This window comes from Poromitra crassiceps, assembly GCF_964638095.1.
Source record: "Poromitra crassiceps genome assembly, chromosome: 1".
Lineage (NCBI taxonomy): Eukaryota > Metazoa > Chordata > Actinopteri > Beryciformes > Melamphaidae > Poromitra > Poromitra crassiceps.
In genome coordinates this window covers 11962882-11984626 of record NC_139623.1, presented here as the reverse complement: position 1 = coordinate 11984626, position 21745 = coordinate 11962882, and the positions used below count along the sequence as shown (strand labels likewise).

At 43.8% G+C, this 21745-nt stretch overlaps 1 protein-coding gene across 1 annotated transcript; it reads left to right on the top strand.

Moving 5' to 3' along the window:
* The first annotated feature begins 647 nt into the window (after positions 1 to 647).
* Positions 648 to 15121, top strand: erp44 (endoplasmic reticulum protein 44). The gene is made up of 11 exons (XM_083639057.1): positions 648 to 788; positions 6590 to 6662; positions 6924 to 6963; positions 7465 to 7580; positions 8805 to 8989; positions 9764 to 9879; positions 10058 to 10232; positions 10482 to 10593; positions 10737 to 10878; positions 13384 to 13486; positions 13621 to 15121. Exons 1-11 carry the CDS (start codon positions 729 to 731, stop codon positions 13729 to 13731), a joined length of 1233 nt encoding a protein of 410 aa, XP_083495183.1. The 5' UTR covers positions 648 to 728; the 3' UTR covers positions 13732 to 15121.
* The last annotated feature ends 6624 nt before the right edge of the window (positions 15122 to 21745 follow it).

Genomic DNA, 21745 nt, shown 5'->3' with positions numbered 1-21745 from the left:
ATGCTTTTCACCACAATCAAATGTCTACCACAAAGTATGTTTCTGGCTAATAATGCTATGTTTGATTGAGCTAAGAGTCTATAACTTCTCAGAATACCTTGCTTTCCACCACAATCAAAGGTCTACCACAAAGTAAGTTTAATGGTATGTTTGATTGCGTTAAAAAAGGCATAACTAGAAGCCTTGGTGAAATGTAGGGGAAGCTAACGTTACAAAGTAACAAAAATGATGCAACTCACCCCAGTTTAAAAGAAATCACTGATTCATAAGCGACAGTGGCACACAAAACAAATGCGTGGCACTGGCTACATTGGATATCACGTTAATGTCAACGTGTTTAGAAATGTTCTTTCCACACTCTCTTTGTTGGTATTGTCTTTACCGTCCTTATTATTTCCTTTCTCTCAGATTAACGATTTTGGGAAGTTTTCTTCCAAGTCGTCCCGTTGGATCGCCACCGTTAGAGTAATAACAAAATACTACAACTCCCATTGCCTACTGTTTAGTAACAAATCGCCATGAATGAAGTTTTTACCGTCTACGAGGGCAGTCATTTATCTATTGATAAAACTACAATTCCCATAGAGCCTAACAAATGCCAGGAAGTATCACTCGCGGTTCCGTGGTCACAGTGAGACTGGTTCGCCGTTCGTTTCCTGCTGTGGTGAGGAGAGAGTGGCGTCGAGACAGACTGAGCAGCATCATACCTCCACCAACCCTATTATACAATGAAACTCTTACCGACATTTCCCTCTCTCGATATCCGTTTCTTCACGAGCATATTGCTGGTAAGCATCTGCGTCTCAGCCATGTAATAACTTATACACTAATAGTCCAGTGCTGTTAAGCTAACCAACCAAGCTAACGTTAGCCTTGCATCGTTAATGCGCCGCAACTAACGTTAGCTTGCTGCTAGATAGCTACTAGCTATCCGACATACTCTCTCTGTTGATATGGGACATGGTTTAGTAACGTTAAAGTGGCCGGCGAGCCGGCTCACTGGATTTTGGAAGTGCAGCTAGGTAGCACGGTCACTGATGTGGCCCTGTGGCTGTGGGTCACCCAGCGACGCAGAGCTACTTCTGTCACATAACCAAGTTATCCAACTGTAACGTTAGTACGCTAGCCAAAGGGTTAGCTAACGTTAACGCTTAACGCTAATCTTTCAGAGAAAGTTGGACTGTTTGATGAACTGAGAAGAGAAGCATTCAGCTAACGCTAGTTGCTGCCAAAGTCTTGACATCTGACTGTAACTGCTAACAATTGGTAGCATGGTTAGCTAAATCTGATGTTTAATGAATGGGTGTGTCTGCTATCTTTAATCAGGCTTAACGATTGTTTACTTTAATTTATCCTACGGATGCATAAAGTTATTGCCAGACTAGTTTGTGAATACCGGTGTATGTAATTGTAACGTTTTCGGTCTCCCGGAATGTTGCTAGCCGGTTGGTGAATTCCTCTGTTGTGGCTCATTCTTATTGGCTGACAAACCGGAACTAGACACAGCGCAGCTGTTCTGCTGTTTGGAGAGTTTGGGCCTGAAATGGAAACTTTTATTTCCTACCTGGTTGCAGACCAGTGTCTTTACAAAGTTAGTCACAGCAGTTATGACATTTGACATCAGACTATAGCTGTGTATCATTGTAGTTAGTAAAAGGCATGGTTGCAACTTTTTGTGCTCAGTGTTGAGATGGTTCTCCTTATAAAGGGAATTGAGAAATATTTTAATAACCCAATGCTAAAACAAGGACAGTAAGGAGAATTTTCACATAGGCTACTGTAAGATCAACTGTACTCCACAGTTTGCGCTCCGAATATAGATCTGACAAATCTATACATTTGACAAATCTATATTCACAAACCATTTTCTGCCCATATATACATTCTCTCTCTCTCTCTCTCTCTCTCTCTCTCTCTCTCTCTCTCTCTCTCTCTCTCTCTCTCTATCTCTCTCTTTCACACACACACACACACACACACACACACACACACACACACACACACACACACACACACAGTGAATGTATGCATATGCAGAAAACCTTTAGTTTTGTATACATTATAATATTGATTTATGCTATGGTAATTACCACATAGTTTCCACAAACAGAGCGTGAAGCAGAGCCAGCTCTACCTGTTTCATCGTTTAAACTTGACTGTTGTCTCACCTGCTGCAATATCATTGCTTGTCACAACCTGGGCAAGTTAGTCTGGCGCATCCTGTTTGAGGAGGATCTCTCAAGTCAGCAGAGATCAGATCAGTTAAGCGCACAGTCATGATTGTTGAAGTGTTAACTAGCCTGCCTTACACACAGAGTAGTGGCAGTGGGTAGTGTACCATTCGGCTGTTTATGGCCCTTTCTCTGAGACGTGTTTTGTTTCTAGTTCCTCTTCCTTGTATTCAACTTATTCACCACGCCCACTTTTTCTCTCTTCCGCGTTATATGCAATTGTATTTGTTCTTCCGGTTCAGCGCTAGTTGGCAGCCAATTAAAAAATAAATAAAAGGCTAACTCCACTGAACCGCGACACAGCACGGCAGCACGGGCGGCATTAAACAAGCGGCAAAGCGTACCTTATCCCCAGTTTAGAGAAGAGGTAAAGCGGAGAGGAAGTTCAGAGAAGCGGTAAAGCGGAGAGGAAGAGAAGATAAGCAGAAGTCGGTTGTGTTGTGAAAATGTTAAGAAAGAAGAAACTTCACGTTCTTTCCTGTTTTCAACCCAATGTGAGTAATGTTACAAGTCTTCAACTGTGAATTCAACTCGCCTGTTTCCAGGAACTCTCTCCATTACATACTGTGTAGGCTGCCTGCTGCTGTGTTTCTATCTCTCCTTAACGTAACCTAATGTTAGGTTCAAAACTGAGCCCACACAAATCTATTCATAAATCATTAATTAACCCCACCCCCCGTCAATGACGATGCCATCGTCCATCGCGATGTTTCACTGTGGAACCATCGCGATGGTTATTTAGGTGACAACGCACAACCCTAGCATAATCTACTTCCGGGTCTAAAACGGAAAGACGATTACAAAATGACATCATGCAGAAGCGTCCTTATATGGGCAAATAATAAGGTGTAGAGCATACCTACCATTTGGTAGGTCGCAATTACGATCTCTGTGAATTACAGTAGTCCAACTCGGAAAAACCAGGGAAGAAATGCCTTTGATTGAATTTGCCGAAATTGGTGTTCCCTATGCAACAGCTAACGTTATTTCAAGAATGTATGGCAATGTTGGCTAGTGGCTAGCCCAGTAGCATAGAATGTTAGCAGCTTTAAGTGCATCCTTACTTTAAAATGTCAAATTCCTTAACCATTACCATACATGTGTTTTGATGGATTTAAGGTGAAGTGTCTTTTGAGGGTGTTAAAAATAAAGCTGTGTGGGTGGGTGGCTCTGCTGGTTCACCTGGTACACCGCGTACCATTAAGGCTATGTCCTACCTACAGCTGGCCTGGGTTTGAATCGAACCCGTGGCCCTTTACCGCATCATGCATGTCTTTCGCTCTCTCTCCCTGCTTTCCTGTCTTATAAAGGCGTCAATTCAAAAAGTAAAGCAAAGTAAAGCTGCATAGCATTTAACTTACAGTGTATGCCACCCCGGGCTGTCGCGGTGAAGGACGTTCCCCTGCGGTGATTTAGGGTGGCTCAACAGCGCAGTATGCGATAACTCATGTCACATGCTGTGTTCATTAGACCTCTCTGGATGACAAGCAAGTACAGCAAACTGACATCAAATATTGGCAAATGCTTTAGGATTCAACACTTTAACATTGTACTTTGTCCTCCAGGATCAGAAAAAGTCGCCAGATTTGTCACTAATCGTTTTTCAGAAATAAAGTCGCCCAGGGGGTTCTGAAAAGTCACTCAATCGAGTGACAAAGTCACCAAATTGCCACCCTAGCTCATCATAACGGAGCTTCGTAGAAACAGACGTTGAATCCACAATGAACACATTGTACTCACTCACATTGGCTTGAAAATAGGAAAGAATGTTGTTTCTTTTTGATCGACATTTTCACAACACAAGTTGTCAGCTCAGCTGCTCAGTGCTCAGAGTAAACTGCTTGTTGTTTGAAGGTGTGTCTGTTTAAAGTGGAGTGGAGTTTGTTTGCCGTGTTGCACCGTGATTGGTCCAAACACCGCCCAGCCGGGAAAGTATTTTCATAGTATTCCCGTGTAATGATGTCACAAGCATTGTCCTACCAATATGGCGCTACAATACACACAGCTCATTGGCTGTTTGTGTCACTTGAGTGTAATCACCTGTTAATTGATTACAATCACCTGTTATTTTCCTACCAAGATGGCCGTGTGGTGATGTAACACAATAATAATTGGCAATCTGACGAAGCGACACTTCACGTTACGTGACTGACTGAATGACTGCATGACCTGGATTTGGCGTGTGATGCCCTCGGCTGTGCCTTTAAAAGACAAGATGCCATTGATCAAACAGTCTGAGAAACAAGAAGATTTATATAAAGTGTGTGTGTGTGTGCATGATCTTTTTGTGACCTACAGTATGGTGGTGACAAGCTTTGAGTAGTGACTGAAAGAATGACATCACAGATACAAGCAGCCAAAATGAGGCTTCTCTGCAGGGTGGCTGGGCTCGCTCTCATGACAGGGTGAGGAGCTCAGCGACCCAGGAGGACCTCGGTGTGTCCATGCTGCCTGATTGGCTCCATTTGGAGATATGTTGTACTGGGCACAGTGGGTACACGTGAGTGGGATGAGACACTGGAGGGGCTACACCTACCAGCTGGGCTGGTAGCATCTGAGGACCCTCCAGGAGGAGGTGGAGGAAGTTGTTAGGGAAAAGTTCAAGGACGTTGGGGCTGCCCTACTGCCACTGCGAGCCTGAGCCGGATAAGCAGCAAGAACATATCTGTTTAGATTAGGGGTGCACCGATCGATCTGCACGCAATCTGTATCGGCCGATTTGGACCTCAAATATGTGATCTGCTGTTTCCGATATTCCTTTAATTTTGCCGATCGCATAGCCGATCATGCTGCACGTGAGAAACATGAGGCAGCCCATTTTCATGTCTTCAATGTCTATCGTTTAACTTTCATATTTGTGCTCTAACGTTTATATCATTGTGTTGCAAAGCACACGCTTTGCTTTCATCAGTGTACTCACCTCCATGCACACACCGCACCAGACTGTCAACACACCTCTTGCGTCTTTGAATCACACAAATCAGCTGGTGATTACAGCAGACTCAGCAGATAAATTACCTCCAGTCCTCCCGCCTACCGAGGCATTTGCATGCTGTTAAATCCGTGTGTATTAAAGTCCCAGATTAACGTGGTAGTCGGGGTAGTGCACGCGCACACACAGACAATTTCCACGCAAGCATTGATGTTCCCGCGGGCACTTTGAAGGAAGCGAAAGTGTGCTGCTATGTGGATGTGCGCTCCATTCAGACGGATGCGCTAATTAATGCCACTACTCAGATGGAGTTTAGCTCGTGTGTAGCTTGTGATTCTGTTGTTTCTCCCGTCATGTAACCCTGTCACCATTATGTAGATCGCACTCATAGTGCTGCTAATTATAACACTGTAACTCGGCCTCGATGGGCGGGTCGTTTTGATGTTCGTTCGATGCGGATCCCAATGTATGACGGTTATTGTGCATAACCCCGGTTCTATGAGTGGGAGCTCTTTGGCTTTAGTCATGGTTCAAGACTGGTGTTTAAGAGTAACTGACTTACAGTTTACCTAATTATCATTTATATATTATTAGTTGTTAATTATCACTATAATTGGCCTATATAACAGCAAGCTTGGTTACTGACCTGTTTGTATATTTTATTGCCTCCTTTTTCCAGACCACACACAATCCTACTATTCCTGTCATAATGCTGTAAAAAGCCTATACTGCTGTACTGTACTGAAGAGAACTGACAACTAAACGGTTGAACTCCCATCTGTCTCATGTTGGCAGTTTCCTTTAGCCTACAAAATATAAAATAAATATATATATATATATCGGTGATCGGTAATCGGTAATCGGTGATCGGTCGATGATCGGTTGGGCAGATATTTCTCATAGGTGATCGGCAATCGGTGATCGGTGGCAAAAAACGTGATCGGTGCACCCCTAGTTTAGATGCTTAGTAGTTTAGATGAAAGCTTTCATTTTCAAAGCTATACTTGCTATATATATATATCGCTTCTATCACCACAGTGACAGAAACGATGACGATCGGGGGAGGGAGATGACATGCCAGTGCCACATAGGTACCAGGCCAGATTTCAACCCAGGACATTTTACATGGTATTCTTTGGTGCTCCCTTCATGTGAACTTTGAGTCTGAGAATGTCATGTCATGTCATGTGACATGCCATGTCATGTCAGTGTTGTTTAGATATGCTGTCAGGCTGAGTCCTCTTTCATAGCTTGTTTGCTCATTCACTTAGTAAGACCCAACACAATTCAGTCGACCGTCCTTAAATTCTGTTTTTGCCACATAGTTGTCTTGCATGTTGTGTGTTTTTGTGTGTGTGTGTGTGTGTGATGGTTTAATGATTGAGCCCTCTCCCTCTCTCTCTCTCTCTCTCTTGTGTGTCTATAGGCGATGGGCCTCTCGACTCCTGGACAAGCAGAAATCACCAGTCTGGACTCCAACAACATCGATGACATCCTCAGTAAGAAGACATCACTTTACTCAAAGCATGGAAGCCATCATCCATTCTGTCTTTTTTCTCTGTTGTTTTCCAGGGATGCTCATTCATTTCCCCCACTCTCCGATTGTTTTATTTCATTCCTTCAGCTCCAGAAAACTCAAGGGTTTACATTTAATTAGCCTAATTTAGCAGAAATTGTACTAGCAGTAAATGACGCGTTAATGACTGTGTTTAGTTAAATGTCGAAGCTTATATGTATTTCCTGTGTGTGTTTCCTTGCAGATAATGCTGGGGTGGCATTAGTGAATTTTTATGCAGACTGGTAAGTGTGTTTATGCTGTTGCACTGTCACCGGATCTCTTCTCAGGACCTCTGCTCCCCCCCCCCCCCCTTTTTTTTTACGATGATGCATGCATTTCCTATGAATGTCACATGTTGCTGCAAACAATGTGATTGCTGTCATTGCCTCCCAAATGAAATGTAATACTGTGAATTGGAGAGCTGTGACTTGCTTGTATTTTAAAGCGTTCCTTCCAGTAAACATGGGCTGATATGTGTTTCACTGCTGATGTGTGAAAGCTGACTTTAGAATGTGTTGCTGCTTCCTGTGTCAACTGACAGCGTAATCAGTTGACAGTATCAGCAAATGCTGCAAATTATGCTACTGCTGTGCTGGGGCAGATACTTCCAAAAATAAAACCAAATCTCATTTGCTTAAGAAAATCATGCAAAGCCCTCTGTCCTCAAACCCCCCCCCCCCCCCCCCCTTCTCGCTCTCTCTCTCTCTCTCTCTCTCTCTCTTCTGGTCTTTCTCTCCCCGCAGGTGTAGGTTCAGTCAGATGCTCCATCCAATCTTTGAGGAAGCATCTAACACTGTGAGGGAGGAGTATCCTGACACCAAGCAGGTGGTGTTTGCTCGTGTCGACTGTGACCAACATCGTGAGTTTTCGGCACTTTGTGACTTTGTCAAGAAATGAGCCACTGCAGTTGAAAAAAAAAAAAAGAAATTCAGATACAAATCCCAACAAGCATCTTAATATTACTGTTATTGTCATTATTAAGATAATATTATTATAATACATTTTCAATGGTCATCTGATCCCCACAACCCCCTAAACACACGCACACGCGCACACGCACACACGCACACGCGCACACGCACACACACACACACACACACACACACACACACACACACACACACACACACACAGACACACAGACAATATAGGTACAAGTAACAAACAGCAGACTGGATGCACACATATGTACAGATGGAGGCCCACCACACCAAAGCACCGACACATAAACCGCCAGCCTCACTCAGCCTTTTGAGATAAAGATCAATTAAAGGGAATTATTGATGAGCTGCAAACTGTTTGAAGACTAATGACAAAACTGCTGCTTCCTGTGAAGACTGGAGGCTTAGAGACACCCTGCAGGGAGACTGACACCTGCCACACACACACACACACACACGCATCTGCACACGCACACTCACACTCGCTCACTGTGCAGAGAGAATATTTACTCTTGGCGGGGGGGCAGCTTTCATGTGGGAGATCAGAGCCAACTGAAGGCAGTGTTTCAGACTGAGGTCTAACCGCCGTCTCTGTCACCGCCCCAGTGTAGGAGGAGGGGAACAAATTATATATGTGTGTGTGTATGTATATGTGTATATGTATATGTATATGTATATGTATATATATATATATATATACATGTATGTGTGTGTGTGTGTGTGTGTGTGTGTGTGTGTGTATATATATATATATATATATATATATATATATATATATATATATATATATATATATATATATATATATGTATATATATATATGGAGAAATGTTTTCCCCCACTGTCTATAAAGTGGGGGCATTTACAAAATGTGGGGGTCACTTAAAAAAAAAGTTTGCTAAATCTTCAGCGCTGTTTGAATTTGAGTGTGAGTGTGTTTTTCATCTTCTTCTTCTGGGAACCAACTTCCAGGTGCTGAGTTTGTTAGAGATGGAAATGGAAATTAAATGAATTGAATGAAAGTAAAATGGTCAAAATCTGGAGAAGTTGAGCTCCCATCCCCATGTGTTTTTACCCCGCTTCCCCATGTTCATCAATTGATTTGTCCGTCTTTACTCACCTCTCCCCCGTTACCCCTGCAGCCGACATAGCTCAGCGGTACCGCATCACCAAGTACCCAACGCTGAAGCTGTTCCGTAACGGGATGATGATGAAGAGGGAGTACAGGGGGCAGAGGTCAGTGGCGGCCATCGCCGACTTCATCCGCCAGCAGAAGGTTGACCCCGTCAAAGAGCTAAACTCACTGGAGGAGGTTAATGCTGTGGATGTGAGTGGCAACAATACACACACAGTCTATTAAAAAAAGAAAGGCAGGAGATGGCAGGAGGATCTTCAAACTCCGCTGCTGCCAGAATTGCCAATAATCTGTCTTTCATGTTTACAGTGTGAACAATCAACAACAACAAACAGACGAAACTAGCCGGCTACCGTCCGTGTGATCGTTGCGTCATGAACTGTACTGCACGCGATTGCAGGGAAAAACAAAACACACAAAAATGCTCCGTGCGCTGTAGGGATGCAACGGTATAGAGTTTTTGACGGTATGATAACCTTGGACAAAAATACCACGGTTTCGCGGTATTGCGGACCATTTGTGTTTTTACAATAGCCGAAATATTCCCATACAGCCGACGTCGTCTTTTTAGATGGGGGAAAGTTCAGGGGGGTCCTTGCGGCTCCTCTCTACTGTGCTCTAGTCTAGGTAGGCATGCAGCCAGGGGGAGGGGCCGCGTAAGCTGCACTCTGCAAGCAACCTGGGCCCTTTGTTTTGGGGAAACAGCTGATACTGTGGGGAAGTTATGACGGCAGATTTTAGTGGTTTTGATACCGTGACGTTTTCAAACCGCGGTATACCTTCAAACGGTATACCGCTGCATCCCTAGTGCGCTGTGTTCTGTGTGCATGTAGCGCTCTCGTCTCGACATGATTTCCAAAGCGTTCTGATGTGAAAAACACCTTTTACACATACTAAACGTGCAAATATTAATCAAATAAATGGTACCAGTTCTTTAGCCAACACTCTCCCTCTCTTATTCAACAGAGGAGCAAGCGAAACATCATAGGTTACTTTGAACAAAAGGACTCGGACAACTACCACTCCTTTGAGAAGGTGGCCAACATCCTTCGAGATGACTGCGTGTTCCTGGCTGCCTTTGGGTGAGACACAAAGCACGAGCTTCTAATGATCTAAAGATGCTTTTAGATCATTAGAGCTTTTCTGTATATTATCATTTTAGTAACTTTTTTTTAGGTCGAATTTTTAAATGGCATTCTTCCATTTGAGTTCTAGTCTCTTGTCACCATCTTAACACTTTTTTTTGCTTGTCCTCTCCAGCACAGTGTCAGAATCGGAGCGGTTCAGTGGAGACAATGTTATCTACAAGCCCATGGGGGAGAGCGTTCCCGACATGGTCTACCTGGGCTCGCTCACCAACTTCGACCTGACGTACGCCTGGGCCCAGGACAAGTGTGTCCCGCTGGTCAGGGAGATCACCTTCGAAAACGGAGAGGTTGGTTCCCCGTTTCTGCACATTGTCAGCACGGTAAAAACCATTAGTGGGGATTTGTGTGTAGATGGTAAAGATAGATGGACCTATCCGTCCATCCATCCACAGACTGAACCACAGGAAGACGCCATCTTTCTTTGACCCACTCTGTGTGTGTGTGTGTGTGTGTGTGTGTGTGTGTGTGTGTGTGTGTGTGTGTGTGTGTGTGTGTGTGTGTGTGTGTGTGTGTGTGTGTGTGTGTGTTTTCTCCAGGAGCTGACTGAAGAGGGGATCCCATTCCTCATCTTGTTCCATATTAAAGAAGACGCAGAGAGCTTAGAGAAGTTCCAACATGAGGTGGCTCGCCAGCTCATTAGTGAGAAAGGTGTGTGTGTGTGCGTGTGTGCGTGCGTGTGCGTGCGTGCGCGCGTGCGTGTGTGCGCGCGCGCAGTGGGCGTCGATACTCGACCCTTGTGGAGAGCTGAACTGCTCTTGACCAACCAGATGGTGTTCCTCTCTTCTCCTCAGGGTCTATAAACTTCCTCCATGCGGACTGTGAGAAGTTCCGCCATCCTCTGCTGCACATCCAGAAGACTCCCGCTGACTGTCCTGTCATCGCTATAGACTCATTCAGACACATGTATGTGTTTCCAGAATACAAAGACCTAGCGTAAGTACCCCATCTTTTACTGTCTCTATCAAACCACCTAGATTTGTTGTATGTGTGAAGCCATTTTTTAGGGGTGGCAATCACCAAGAGTCCCTGAAAAAGGGGAAAAGCAAGCACACTCACAAAAAACAGTTGGTGGGTGCACGGCTCAAAATGGTCTATGAAGGAGAAGAAAAGCCAGCACTCTCAAAAATGTCCTTTTGTTAATTTAATTGAAGCAGATGGCAGGTACAAACGTTTCGACAGAAGTCTTCCTCAGTGTACCAAATCACCAAGAGTCCCGACAATACGGTATTATCACAATACTAAGTCACGATACAATATTATTTTTATTTCAAATTGTTTTTATTAGTTTTTAAACGATACAAACAAGAAAAAACAAACCCCGTGGAAGACAGACAATACAGAATAGGTGCAAGGTTGCATGATGTCATACATGTATACAATCTCCTGAATAATTGTGATGCAATGACAACCAAGTGTAAAAAAAATAAAATAAATAGAAAATAAATAAATAAATAAAGACAAGGAAAGGACAAGAGGGAGGTGGGAAGAGGGTAGGGTAGAGCTGTTAGGGGCTACTAATCTAAAGTTCTTGCGTCAAATTCCTTATGGTAATAATCTAAGAAGGGGTGCCAAGTCATTTCAAACTTTTCCAGAGAACCCTGGACTGTGCATCTGACTTTTTCTAGCTTAAGAAATGACATTACCTCACGAATCCAGCGTGAGTGTGATGGAGGTGAAATTGGGTCCATATGCGTAGGGTACCTCTCACAATAGGATTATCCGTATGGACACCTACAGTCATTGGCAGCGGAGCACACAACATAGAAGCCGGGGAGATTGGTGAACACGCCTGCTTTTCCATACGAGACCAAATTGGGCCATCTCCACTTACAAAGGACTTATACCAGATATTTATTTTTTGGATGTTGGCTGCCCAATAATAAAATAAAAAATTTGATACAATATTATTTTTGCGATTTAAAAAATATTGCGATATATTGTGATTTATTACCTTTTTTCCAACTGCAAATGATGTCCCCAAAGGGAAAAAAGAAAAACTTTTGTCAACATCTGTTTGATCGAATAAGATCAAGTTTCCAGTCTGTTCAGCTGACTCAGGGTATATGCAGGACACCTGAAGTTAAATCAGTACCTTTTAAGAACTTTTCAATATATTTTGAAAAGTTCAACGCCACTTTCGTCACATCAGCAATAGGGGTGTAAATCATACACTACACAAATACAATATTATATAGATTATTTGGACAACAATACGATATTTGCTGATATCACAAAGTCTGCCTACAATATCGATTCAATTCAGGGGTCTGACTCTGTAATCGATATCAGACGATATATCATATGCCAATTTAACTCAATCAGCTACAAAATGTAATACTTCTCAAATCGTAATTAAGTCTTTTTAATACTTTTAAAGGGCCTTAATTTCCCCTAAATTGATTTAACTTTTAATACTTTTCAAGGCCCCGCGGATAGCCTGTGACTTAAATAATTTTTATTGCGCAAAATGGGATTGTCAAGCAGATAGACAGTGACCAACACTGTCATAAAAGCCTGTCATAAATGTTGTATGCACCTGACAATTTCTATAATAAAATATCAGGATACTTGCGATATGATATATTGCCACACAAAATATTGTGATACTATGGCTGTATCGATCCCCACCCCTATCATTTTAGTACTTTGAAATTGTAGATATTGTGGTCTCCTTAAACAAAGTTAATTTCACTAGACAAACATGCCATCCACACACACGCGCGCCATAACATGCTGCCTCCAGAACGGCAGAGAAATGTCACACCTCTTAAAAGCCGTCCTTTATTAATGGGCCAGGACACCGGAGCTAATGTGACATGATTTGGCACGTGCAATTAGTGCTAAACTAATCCAGCCTAATCTAATTTAATCTGATTTATTCTGCCCCCCACCACTCTGCCTCCCCTCCCTCCCCAATCAGAGTTTGATCAGATAGACAGAGCCCCGAGGACTGACCAGCCCAACACAACCTAATTACATCACGTCACTATCTCCCCACCACTGCATGTGGCACACAGCTTGTAATGGCATTAGTGCAGTGTATGTTATATATATATATATATATATATATATATATATATATATATAGATGTGTGTGTGAGTGTGCTCTGACACACCAGGTTAGCTGTGATTGGGGGACCAGCTTTGCCCGTGTGATAGGACAACAGCTCATGACCTTCCATCAGTAACGAGCACACTTCACAGGACACGGCTGATATGGATTAATGTTGCTTTCATGACACAACCGCCACGACTAATATATCTTCTATTGCTGCCCAAAGCAATATGATTTTCTGTCTGTGGTTCATTCTGCTCCGCTCCGTACTTCCATATGCTCTGTCTTTATTGCTGACATTTGTGTGTGGGAATGCGTTGTGGGTACAGCCGCAATCAATGTATATCTCTTGTGTGTGTGGGTGTTTTGTGTGTGTTTTCCAGCATCCCCGGCAAGCTGAGACAGTTTGTGTTAGACCTTCACTCCGGGAAGCTACACAGAGAGTTCCACCACGGCCCCGACCCCACGGACAGCACGCCCGGACAGGTCAGGCAGCGGCATCGACACACACACACCATTCGGGGTTAACGCAAGTCTGTGGGGCTACAACATCAGGTGAAGTTTGACTCCCATTTTTTGTGAGTTTGACATTGTGTGTTTGTGCCCCACTTCACCCCCAGGAGGAGACGGGAGGAGAAGTGGCCAGCAGCCCCCCGGAAAGTTCGTTCCAGAAGCTGGCGCCCAGCGAGACTCGTTACACCATCCTCAGCAGGGACCGCGACGAGCTGTGACCTTAACAGGTCTTCCAGTGATCCTGTGACTCCATGCCACGCCCCGGGGGTCAGGGAGGGGGTCAGGGTTGGAACAGGCCAGCGGGACAGAACAGCAACACCCAACACCCTTACTGAAGAGAGAGAGAGAGAGAGCGGAGGAAAAGAAGAGATGAGGAGGAGAGAGAGGAGTGCAGTCCATGACACAACCATGTCGGAATAACCTATATTTTCATAACTCTTACACGTACAATTTTTATTTTGGATAAAAATGAAGGGTGGGGGGAGAGAAGAAAACTGTGTGTGTGGGCAGGGATTAGGGACATTAGTACATCAAGAAGTGTTTTTACTTTTTATTTTTTGGCGCTTGTAAATATGTATGTGCTACATGGGTGTGTCTGTCATCTTTGGTCTAAATTAAATGCAGAGTTTTCTTTATTTTATTCCATTTTCCATCAGGTTTTGTTTTGTTTTGTTTTTCATTTTGGGGTAGAAATACAGAAGAGTTCCCTCACTCCAGTTCTATGGTTCCAATCTGTGGGTAGTCCAGTTCAGCCTGTCTTTTGGGAGACACCTGTAGACCTCATGACCTCATGGCTGCATCTCAATAGGACCGAGTCCAATCTAATTCATTTGTGTAGCACAATGTCCAATAACACGTCTGTCTGAAGTGGCGTCTTCTATATGCACACGGAGTTTGCGAAAGAATAGAAAGCACGAGATACTTTGATAATGTAATTCCTAATCGGACCCAAGGCAGAAGACAAGGAGATGCAGCTACTCCAGCCTATTGAGATGCACCCCTTCTCTCCTTGGTACTAAATGGTTATAGATGATTGTCACTGATTTTTTCCATAATACTGTAGCTTCTGGTGCTGTGCTCCCGGGAATCCACTAGGGGAGATGTTTTCAAATGAAGGTGGAGTACAACATGAATCTATGAAATGACTGTTGTTTTTGGTTACCTGTTGTATGTCTTTATGCCGGGGAAGAAAGACTACATCCTTCCCATGTCTGCTCCCGAGTTTTAAACGAGAGGTTAGGGGGGCGGGGGGGGGAACCTATGTGATGAACAGAGACTTTATACTACTTCTCTTAAAATGGTTTTGTCTCTTACATTTGTCCTAGAAGTTTTGGTACAAGTCTATTTCCCTGAGATCCGATCAGTTTGAATGGATCTGAAACAGGAGGCCAGATAAGGGTACTGGGACCAGAGATTGGGACCCATTGCTAGTACTGCTGCGTGCCCTGCCCTTCCGTAGAGGCCAACAGAAGCCTGCATAGTGACATATCAGCCCACATACAGGAGAGGAACAGAGGGGAGGGGCGAGATGGAGTGATGCCATTTCTAAATCAGTCATCTCAAGAGGGGAAGAGTAAAAAAAAAATGGAAAAAACTAAATTAAAACCATTTTACAGGATCCTGTGTCGTCTGATGCTTTCTATTCTAACATTCATCTCCACAACATGTAATCTTATCCCTTGAGTTTAAATTTAATCTAATGGATGACAGACTTTGACTGAATAGAAGCAGTTTATTTGGCAAGAAAACAGCAGCGTAGTCGGCAATAAATGGCAGGTTCTTATGCCGTTTGGTACCGTAATCCACGAAGTGCACTTTAGTTTTTTTTTTTTTTTTTTTACAATTTGGTTTTCACACTTTAAAAATCTATATACAGTCTCTATATAAACATAGCTGTAATACTGGTTTCTCAGTTTCATATACACTGAGCACTTTATTAGGAATGCCATACTAATACATGCTTGGTAGGTAGCAGCTTTCAGCTCAGTGTCAACCGGCTACCAAAGTGACAGCCGCCTCAAGGTTGGACATGTTGCATTATGAGATACTGGTCTGCTCACCACAGCTGTAAAGAGGCTATCTGAGCTACTGAAGCCTTTCTGTCATCTCCAACCAGTCTGGCCATTCTCCTTTGACCGCTCTCAGCTCTCATCAACAAGGTGTTTCAGTGCTGCTCACTGGATCTTTTTGGTTTTTCACACTAGTTGTAAAGTAAACTGTAGAGACTTGTGCATGAAAATCCCAGGAGATCAGCCGTTCCAGCCAACCATGCCACTGAGATCACATTCCCCCCCCCCACCCCCATTCTGCTGTTTGATGTGAACATGAACTGAAGCTGCTGACCTGTATCTGCATGATCTTATAGAGCTGAACAGTCACGTGACATATTTTGCCCCGGAAGTGAGTTTCCCATTCATTTTCTCCATAGACATTTCGGAAAATCCTTATATAACTTGTTTTAAGGCTGGAACCAAGCCAACCCGTGACCTGCTGAATCATGAATGACCATAATGACCCTCCCAGCTGCTGTCGTTGTGTCCTTGGGCAAGACACTTAACCCTCCTTGCCTCGTATGATTGGTATGAATGTAGACATGAATGATGGTGGTCGGAGGGGCCGTTGAGCGCCGATGTGTGGCTGCCACGCTTTCGAACCACCGGTACGAATGGTGTGAACGAATAATGATTCTGTGAAGCACTTTGAGCACTTGGAAAGGCGCTATATAAAATCCAATCATTATTATTATTATTATAAAACATTTCAGTTGGAGGAAAAAATAAATAACATCGGGGGGGGGGGGGGGGGGAACAAATTTGAGAGTTTTTTGTTTTTGCTTATGGAGTGAAATGTTTTATGGTCACTCACGATTCAGTAGGTCACGAGGTGGCTTGGTTCCAGCCTTAAAACTAGTTATATAAGTTTTTTTTAAATGTCTATAGAGAAAATGAATGGGAAATTCACATTTCCAGGGGGCAAAAGATGTCACGTGACTGTTCAGCTCTATACATTGCACTGCTGCCACACGATTGGCTGACTGGATAATTTCATAAATAAGTGGGTTTCCTAATAAAGTGCTCTGTGAGTGTATGTGACCACACCACAGGGAAGTTACATTGATGAGTGTATATGACTACACCACACCACAGGGAAGTTACATTGGTGAGTGTACTGTATGTGACTACACCACACCTAGGGTCACCACTCACCAGATCCCAGCAAACCAAATGTGGGACAAAGAGTATACTTGTGTGGGACACCATTACCGATGCTGCGAGGTAGTCTAAAATTGAGATATCTATATATATAGATATATCTATATATAAAATGTCTAACATAAAGAAATGAACATTTCTATTCTCACGTCTCCATGCTTTGCCCACTGGTTGATTCTCAACTGTCCCAACTCGCAGGCTAGGTAAATACAGTAAGCAAGCAACACATCTGACTACAGTGTGTAGGCTCCAATAAAACAGGACAGGTTGCTGATATGGGATTCATGGCTTCTGTTCAGATATGAAAGACATGTTTGTGCCTTCCAACCATATTATATATAGCAGGGATACTCAACTTGCTTTGCCCGGGGGCCACTTTCGTGAAATGATAGAAGGCCAGGGGCCAGTTAATAAACAATCAATATACATGTTTCTGTAGCGGATTGTAGGTTTTTGGGGTGTCAGCCGGAGTTTAGTCTGACAATGTTGTGCACACCGGATAGTTAGTTAGGTTAAGTACATACATAAGTGTCCGGGTAGCGAGCAGACGGCGGTATTTGACAATTTAGCAGCTAAATCATAGATTATTGAAAGATATTCCATATTCCAGACTGAAATGCTATAACAGAAGTGGAGTATTGGCCAGAATGACATGAACATTTGGACACTTTGGCCATGTTCACATTACAGGCAAATCCGATTTGCTGATAAAGTCATTAATCATCATTATCTTGATTGGTTTCCCAAATCTGATTTGGGAGTGTGTCCGCACTGCCACAAATCTGATTCTCAAGTCGGATCTGTGTGGCCAGACCTAAACAGCCTATCTGCATGGGTTGCTATGGTAACGACGTGGGCGGTAAATACGTACGTTGGTGACGTGGTTTTCCTGCGCAGAAGCATTTGATGATAAGTTGCGAATGACGTTCAAATCAGATTTGGTGGATCTGCGCGTCCGCACTCAAGTCACATCAGTCGAAAGCAGATTGGAAACTACCTCCATATGTGGTTTTGGACAAGTGACACAAATCAGACTTGGAGCATCCAGACTCATAAAACCAATCTGGATAAAGTCATTAATAGGTCACTAAAGTTCACAAATCAGATTTGGCCTCCTAGTCTGAACATGGCCTTATTCAGCGGGTATCTTGCATGTTGCGTTCAGGTGCACTGTAAAAAAATAAAATAAATGCAATTCGGGCCGCATGTGGCCCCCGGGCCGCCAGTTGAGTATCACTGATATATAGCATTAACGTTAGTCAGGCTTTTCTAGTAGAACAATGTACTATAGCTTATACTGAAGTAGAACCATACTGTAACTGTAGTAGCCTAGGCTACATTACTGGTTCATTTGAACAAAACATGAAGAATAAGAGCAGCTTATGGAATTTATAAATGTCCTTTGTAGCAGCAGTGTGTAGAGACTATCTGCAAATGACATCTCAAAGACAGGATGCTGTTGAGAAATATTTGAGGCTGTCTTCAATTGTCCTAAAACAACATTGGAGAGCTTTGTGCAAAGAAGACACACTGTTGCATTAACATTGCTATCCTATTTTATGGTTAAGTAGTAGTGTATATTTGCATGCCATTGGTATTGTTATTTTTTACTGGGAGTAGCCTACTCACAAGTCTCTCAGGCTGCAGTAGTGTCGTTAAGTGAAGTTATAACGAGCAGGCCGCTGGGTGCAAGCCGTGTGCTCTCTCTCCCTGTCTCGTCTCTGTCTCTCGCCCCCTCTCTTTATCTCTCTCTCCCTCTCTATCTGTCTCCGTCTGAAGTGTTTTCTGATGAAAATGCGGTGCAGTCCCGCACAAAGTGGGACATCTGGTCACCCTATTACATTGATGAGTGTACGCGACTACACCACCACGGAAGTTACATTGATGAGTGTACGCGACTACACCACACCATGGAAGTTACATTGATGAGTGTATGTGACTACACCACACCATGGAAGTTACATTGATGAGTGTATGTGACTACACCACCACGGAAGTTACATTGATGAGTGTACGCGACTACACCACACCATGGAAGTTACATTGATGAGTGTACGCGACTACACCACACCATGGAAGTTACATTGATGAGTGTATGTGACTACACCACCATGGAAGTTACATTGATGAGTGTATGTGACTACACCACACCATGGAAGTTACATTGATGAGGGTATGTGACTACACCACCACGGAAGTTACATTGATGAGTGTATGTGACTACACCACACCATGGAAGTTACATTGATGAGTGTATGTGACTACACCACACCATGGAAGTTACATTGATGAGGGTATGTGACTACACCACCACGGAAGTTACATTGATGAGTGTATGTGACTACACCACCATGGAAGTTACATTGATGAGGGTATGTGACTACACCACCATGGAAGTTACATTGATGAGTGTATGTGACTACACCACACCATGGAAGTTACATTGATGAGTGTATGTGACTACACCACACCACCACAGGGAAGTTAGGAAAACCTCAGTAGTCTCAGTAGAAGAGCGGTGATTTGAGAGGAGTTCATTTCAGGACAGCAGCCTGGCATTTCACACTGCATAGAGAGCAACTGTGCCCTTCCTCAACAAGGGGATCCTGAAGCATGTTCATCTGTCAACTTGCAAAACCCTGGTGGAAACGTCACACCTGAACAAGAAAGATGGGGTCTCACCTTGAGGAACACACTCATGTTGGGTGCTGTAGTTAAGACAGTGGTAGTGTTTTTCTAACAGAGTAGGGTTGGAGGAAGCTATTCCAGTGGCAAACATTTATTCTACTCTAGAAAGGCACTTCATAGGGATGGCAGACTGACCCAACCACACACTCAGCTCAGACTGACCCAACCACACACTCAGACTGACCCAACCACACACTCAGCTCTGTAGTGTAAATAACTGCTTTCTTCATATGTGCCATGTTCAGAATCAAACCCATCACATAGAAACATCATTCACACACAAACACATCACAAGGTTCCTACAGGCCCTTGAAAGTTTGTGAATTTGAAAAATCAAAATCAAGGCATTAAAGGTTAGTAGACATTCAAAGTGCTGGAATTTAGGAGTTTTCATGCATAGAGAATTACGACACAGCTCTCGACACAATATTCTCAAGGACACCTTCCGGTGTTGTTGCTATGCAAAGCTGGGGGAACAAGGCTCGCTGTCCTATGGGTTATGCCCACTGACGCCACACTCAATACAAATACCTGTCAGTTTTACTCCTGTCTTGCTTGTCACTAAGTGTGCCAGACTGCTATAACATGACTTTAGACCGGTTATGAATCAGTGGGTTCTTTTGTAATATTCGGGTTAAAAACCAAAGCTAAGACCACGTCCGTGTCATTGATATACTGGTTTGTTCACAGAATTCACATCCGTGCTCATTGTTTTGACCTTCTGTGTGCCCCCAGTTCCGGTTGTGTGACGTCAGGGTGTCAAGAATTTCCTAACAAGCGTTGCAGTCGGTGGATTTCTGCCATTTGCGATTGCAACTAACAGCACAGTTGAGAAGTGTTCACCAGGGTGGGAATTACACAGAGGCCTCTGTTGCCCCTCCCTCTGGCCGTGATGCCCTGAGATCTCTAAGGCCATCTTGGCAGCAGTGCCCTGCTACCAGCCTGCTACTGTCAGTTGCTTTAAAAGCATCAGTGGTCTCCGTTTAATGTAGGCTGTCCTATGCAAAGAATGTGTCATTGGCTCATTTTAACACGTTCACTGCCAATGACGTGTTTTTACGTCAAACAAAATCCAACGGTTGACTGCCAATGACGTGTTTTTACGTTAAAAAAATCGTTTTTTTTTTTTTTTTGACGGTGGGACGTTGATCTAACCCTTTTACGTCTCCTATACCAATATTGGAGGTATTGAATGTGTATAATCTATTTTACCGACCCACTAAGTGGCGACAGTGCTCTCCAAACTAGAAAAAGAGGGAGCCAAAACTGCAGGGGAACGCGCGAGGAAACCATTCTCTCTGTAAAATGGATTGGCGAAAACGCTTTCACTTTCGCGCATTATCGCGCTGGGAGCTGGCGGTGGGTAACCTGACGCTGCCAGATGGACGGTATAGCTCCACATAGGTTTCACTAAACCAGTCGATCTGGGTTTGAAGTCACCAGACCCGCTGACGGAGGCGGGCACTTTGTCCAAGCTACTTGGCAGGTGATTGGATGACCCATCTGTCTATCACCGCTGGTGGGTGTTAACTTCAACCAATCAGATCGCGGAAGGTGCCTGTGGATGATCTCCGTGGTATTCATTGATTGAGTCCTCGCGGTCGTAAAGTCACCTTCGAAGCATTTAGTTAGATTATAACGAACTAGTTGTGTGGCTTAGCCTTCCCAAATGTTGAGGGTCGTTTTTTAGAATTTAATACATAGAATTGGGAACATTACATTCAATTTCATTCAGACTGCCTGTCACTTCCGCGATGTTGACGAGTGAAAAGAACTACAAAGACCATGTACCCACTACTTGCCCAGACGAGCCTGCCCGCCTACGGCCGCCGCTGATTCGTCGGCCCGGCATGGCTCGACCAATCATCTTAAACTGCCTGTGCGGGTCCAGACCGTCACGGAGAACCAAATGAAATGTGAGTTCACGTGACGGGCGGTTTACCAGGCTAGGCGGTGGGGGGTTCCAAAAATAGACTGGGTGGAAAACACACTTTGAAACACGCAGCATAAAGCCTAGAATCGCACAAAGCTTCATCAAAGCTCTCAAACCCAAGAAACGAGTGAGCCCCATCCACACTCGCTGCCAGGGAGGGAGGCTGCTCAAACTCGCAGCAGCAGCAGCAGCAGCAGAAAACTCGCTTGTGGCAAACGCTGCTGAAAGCCACCAGACATGCCCACGGAGGGAGGAGTTTGAAGGAGAGGGCGTTCAGAACTATATTGTTTAGATGTCTGATCTCTCACTGATGCCAAAAATAAATGGTTAAAGTGACTGTTCTGCCTGTTTGATTGAATTTCACAAAACTGCGATTATCTCAGCTTTCAGTCTCAGACG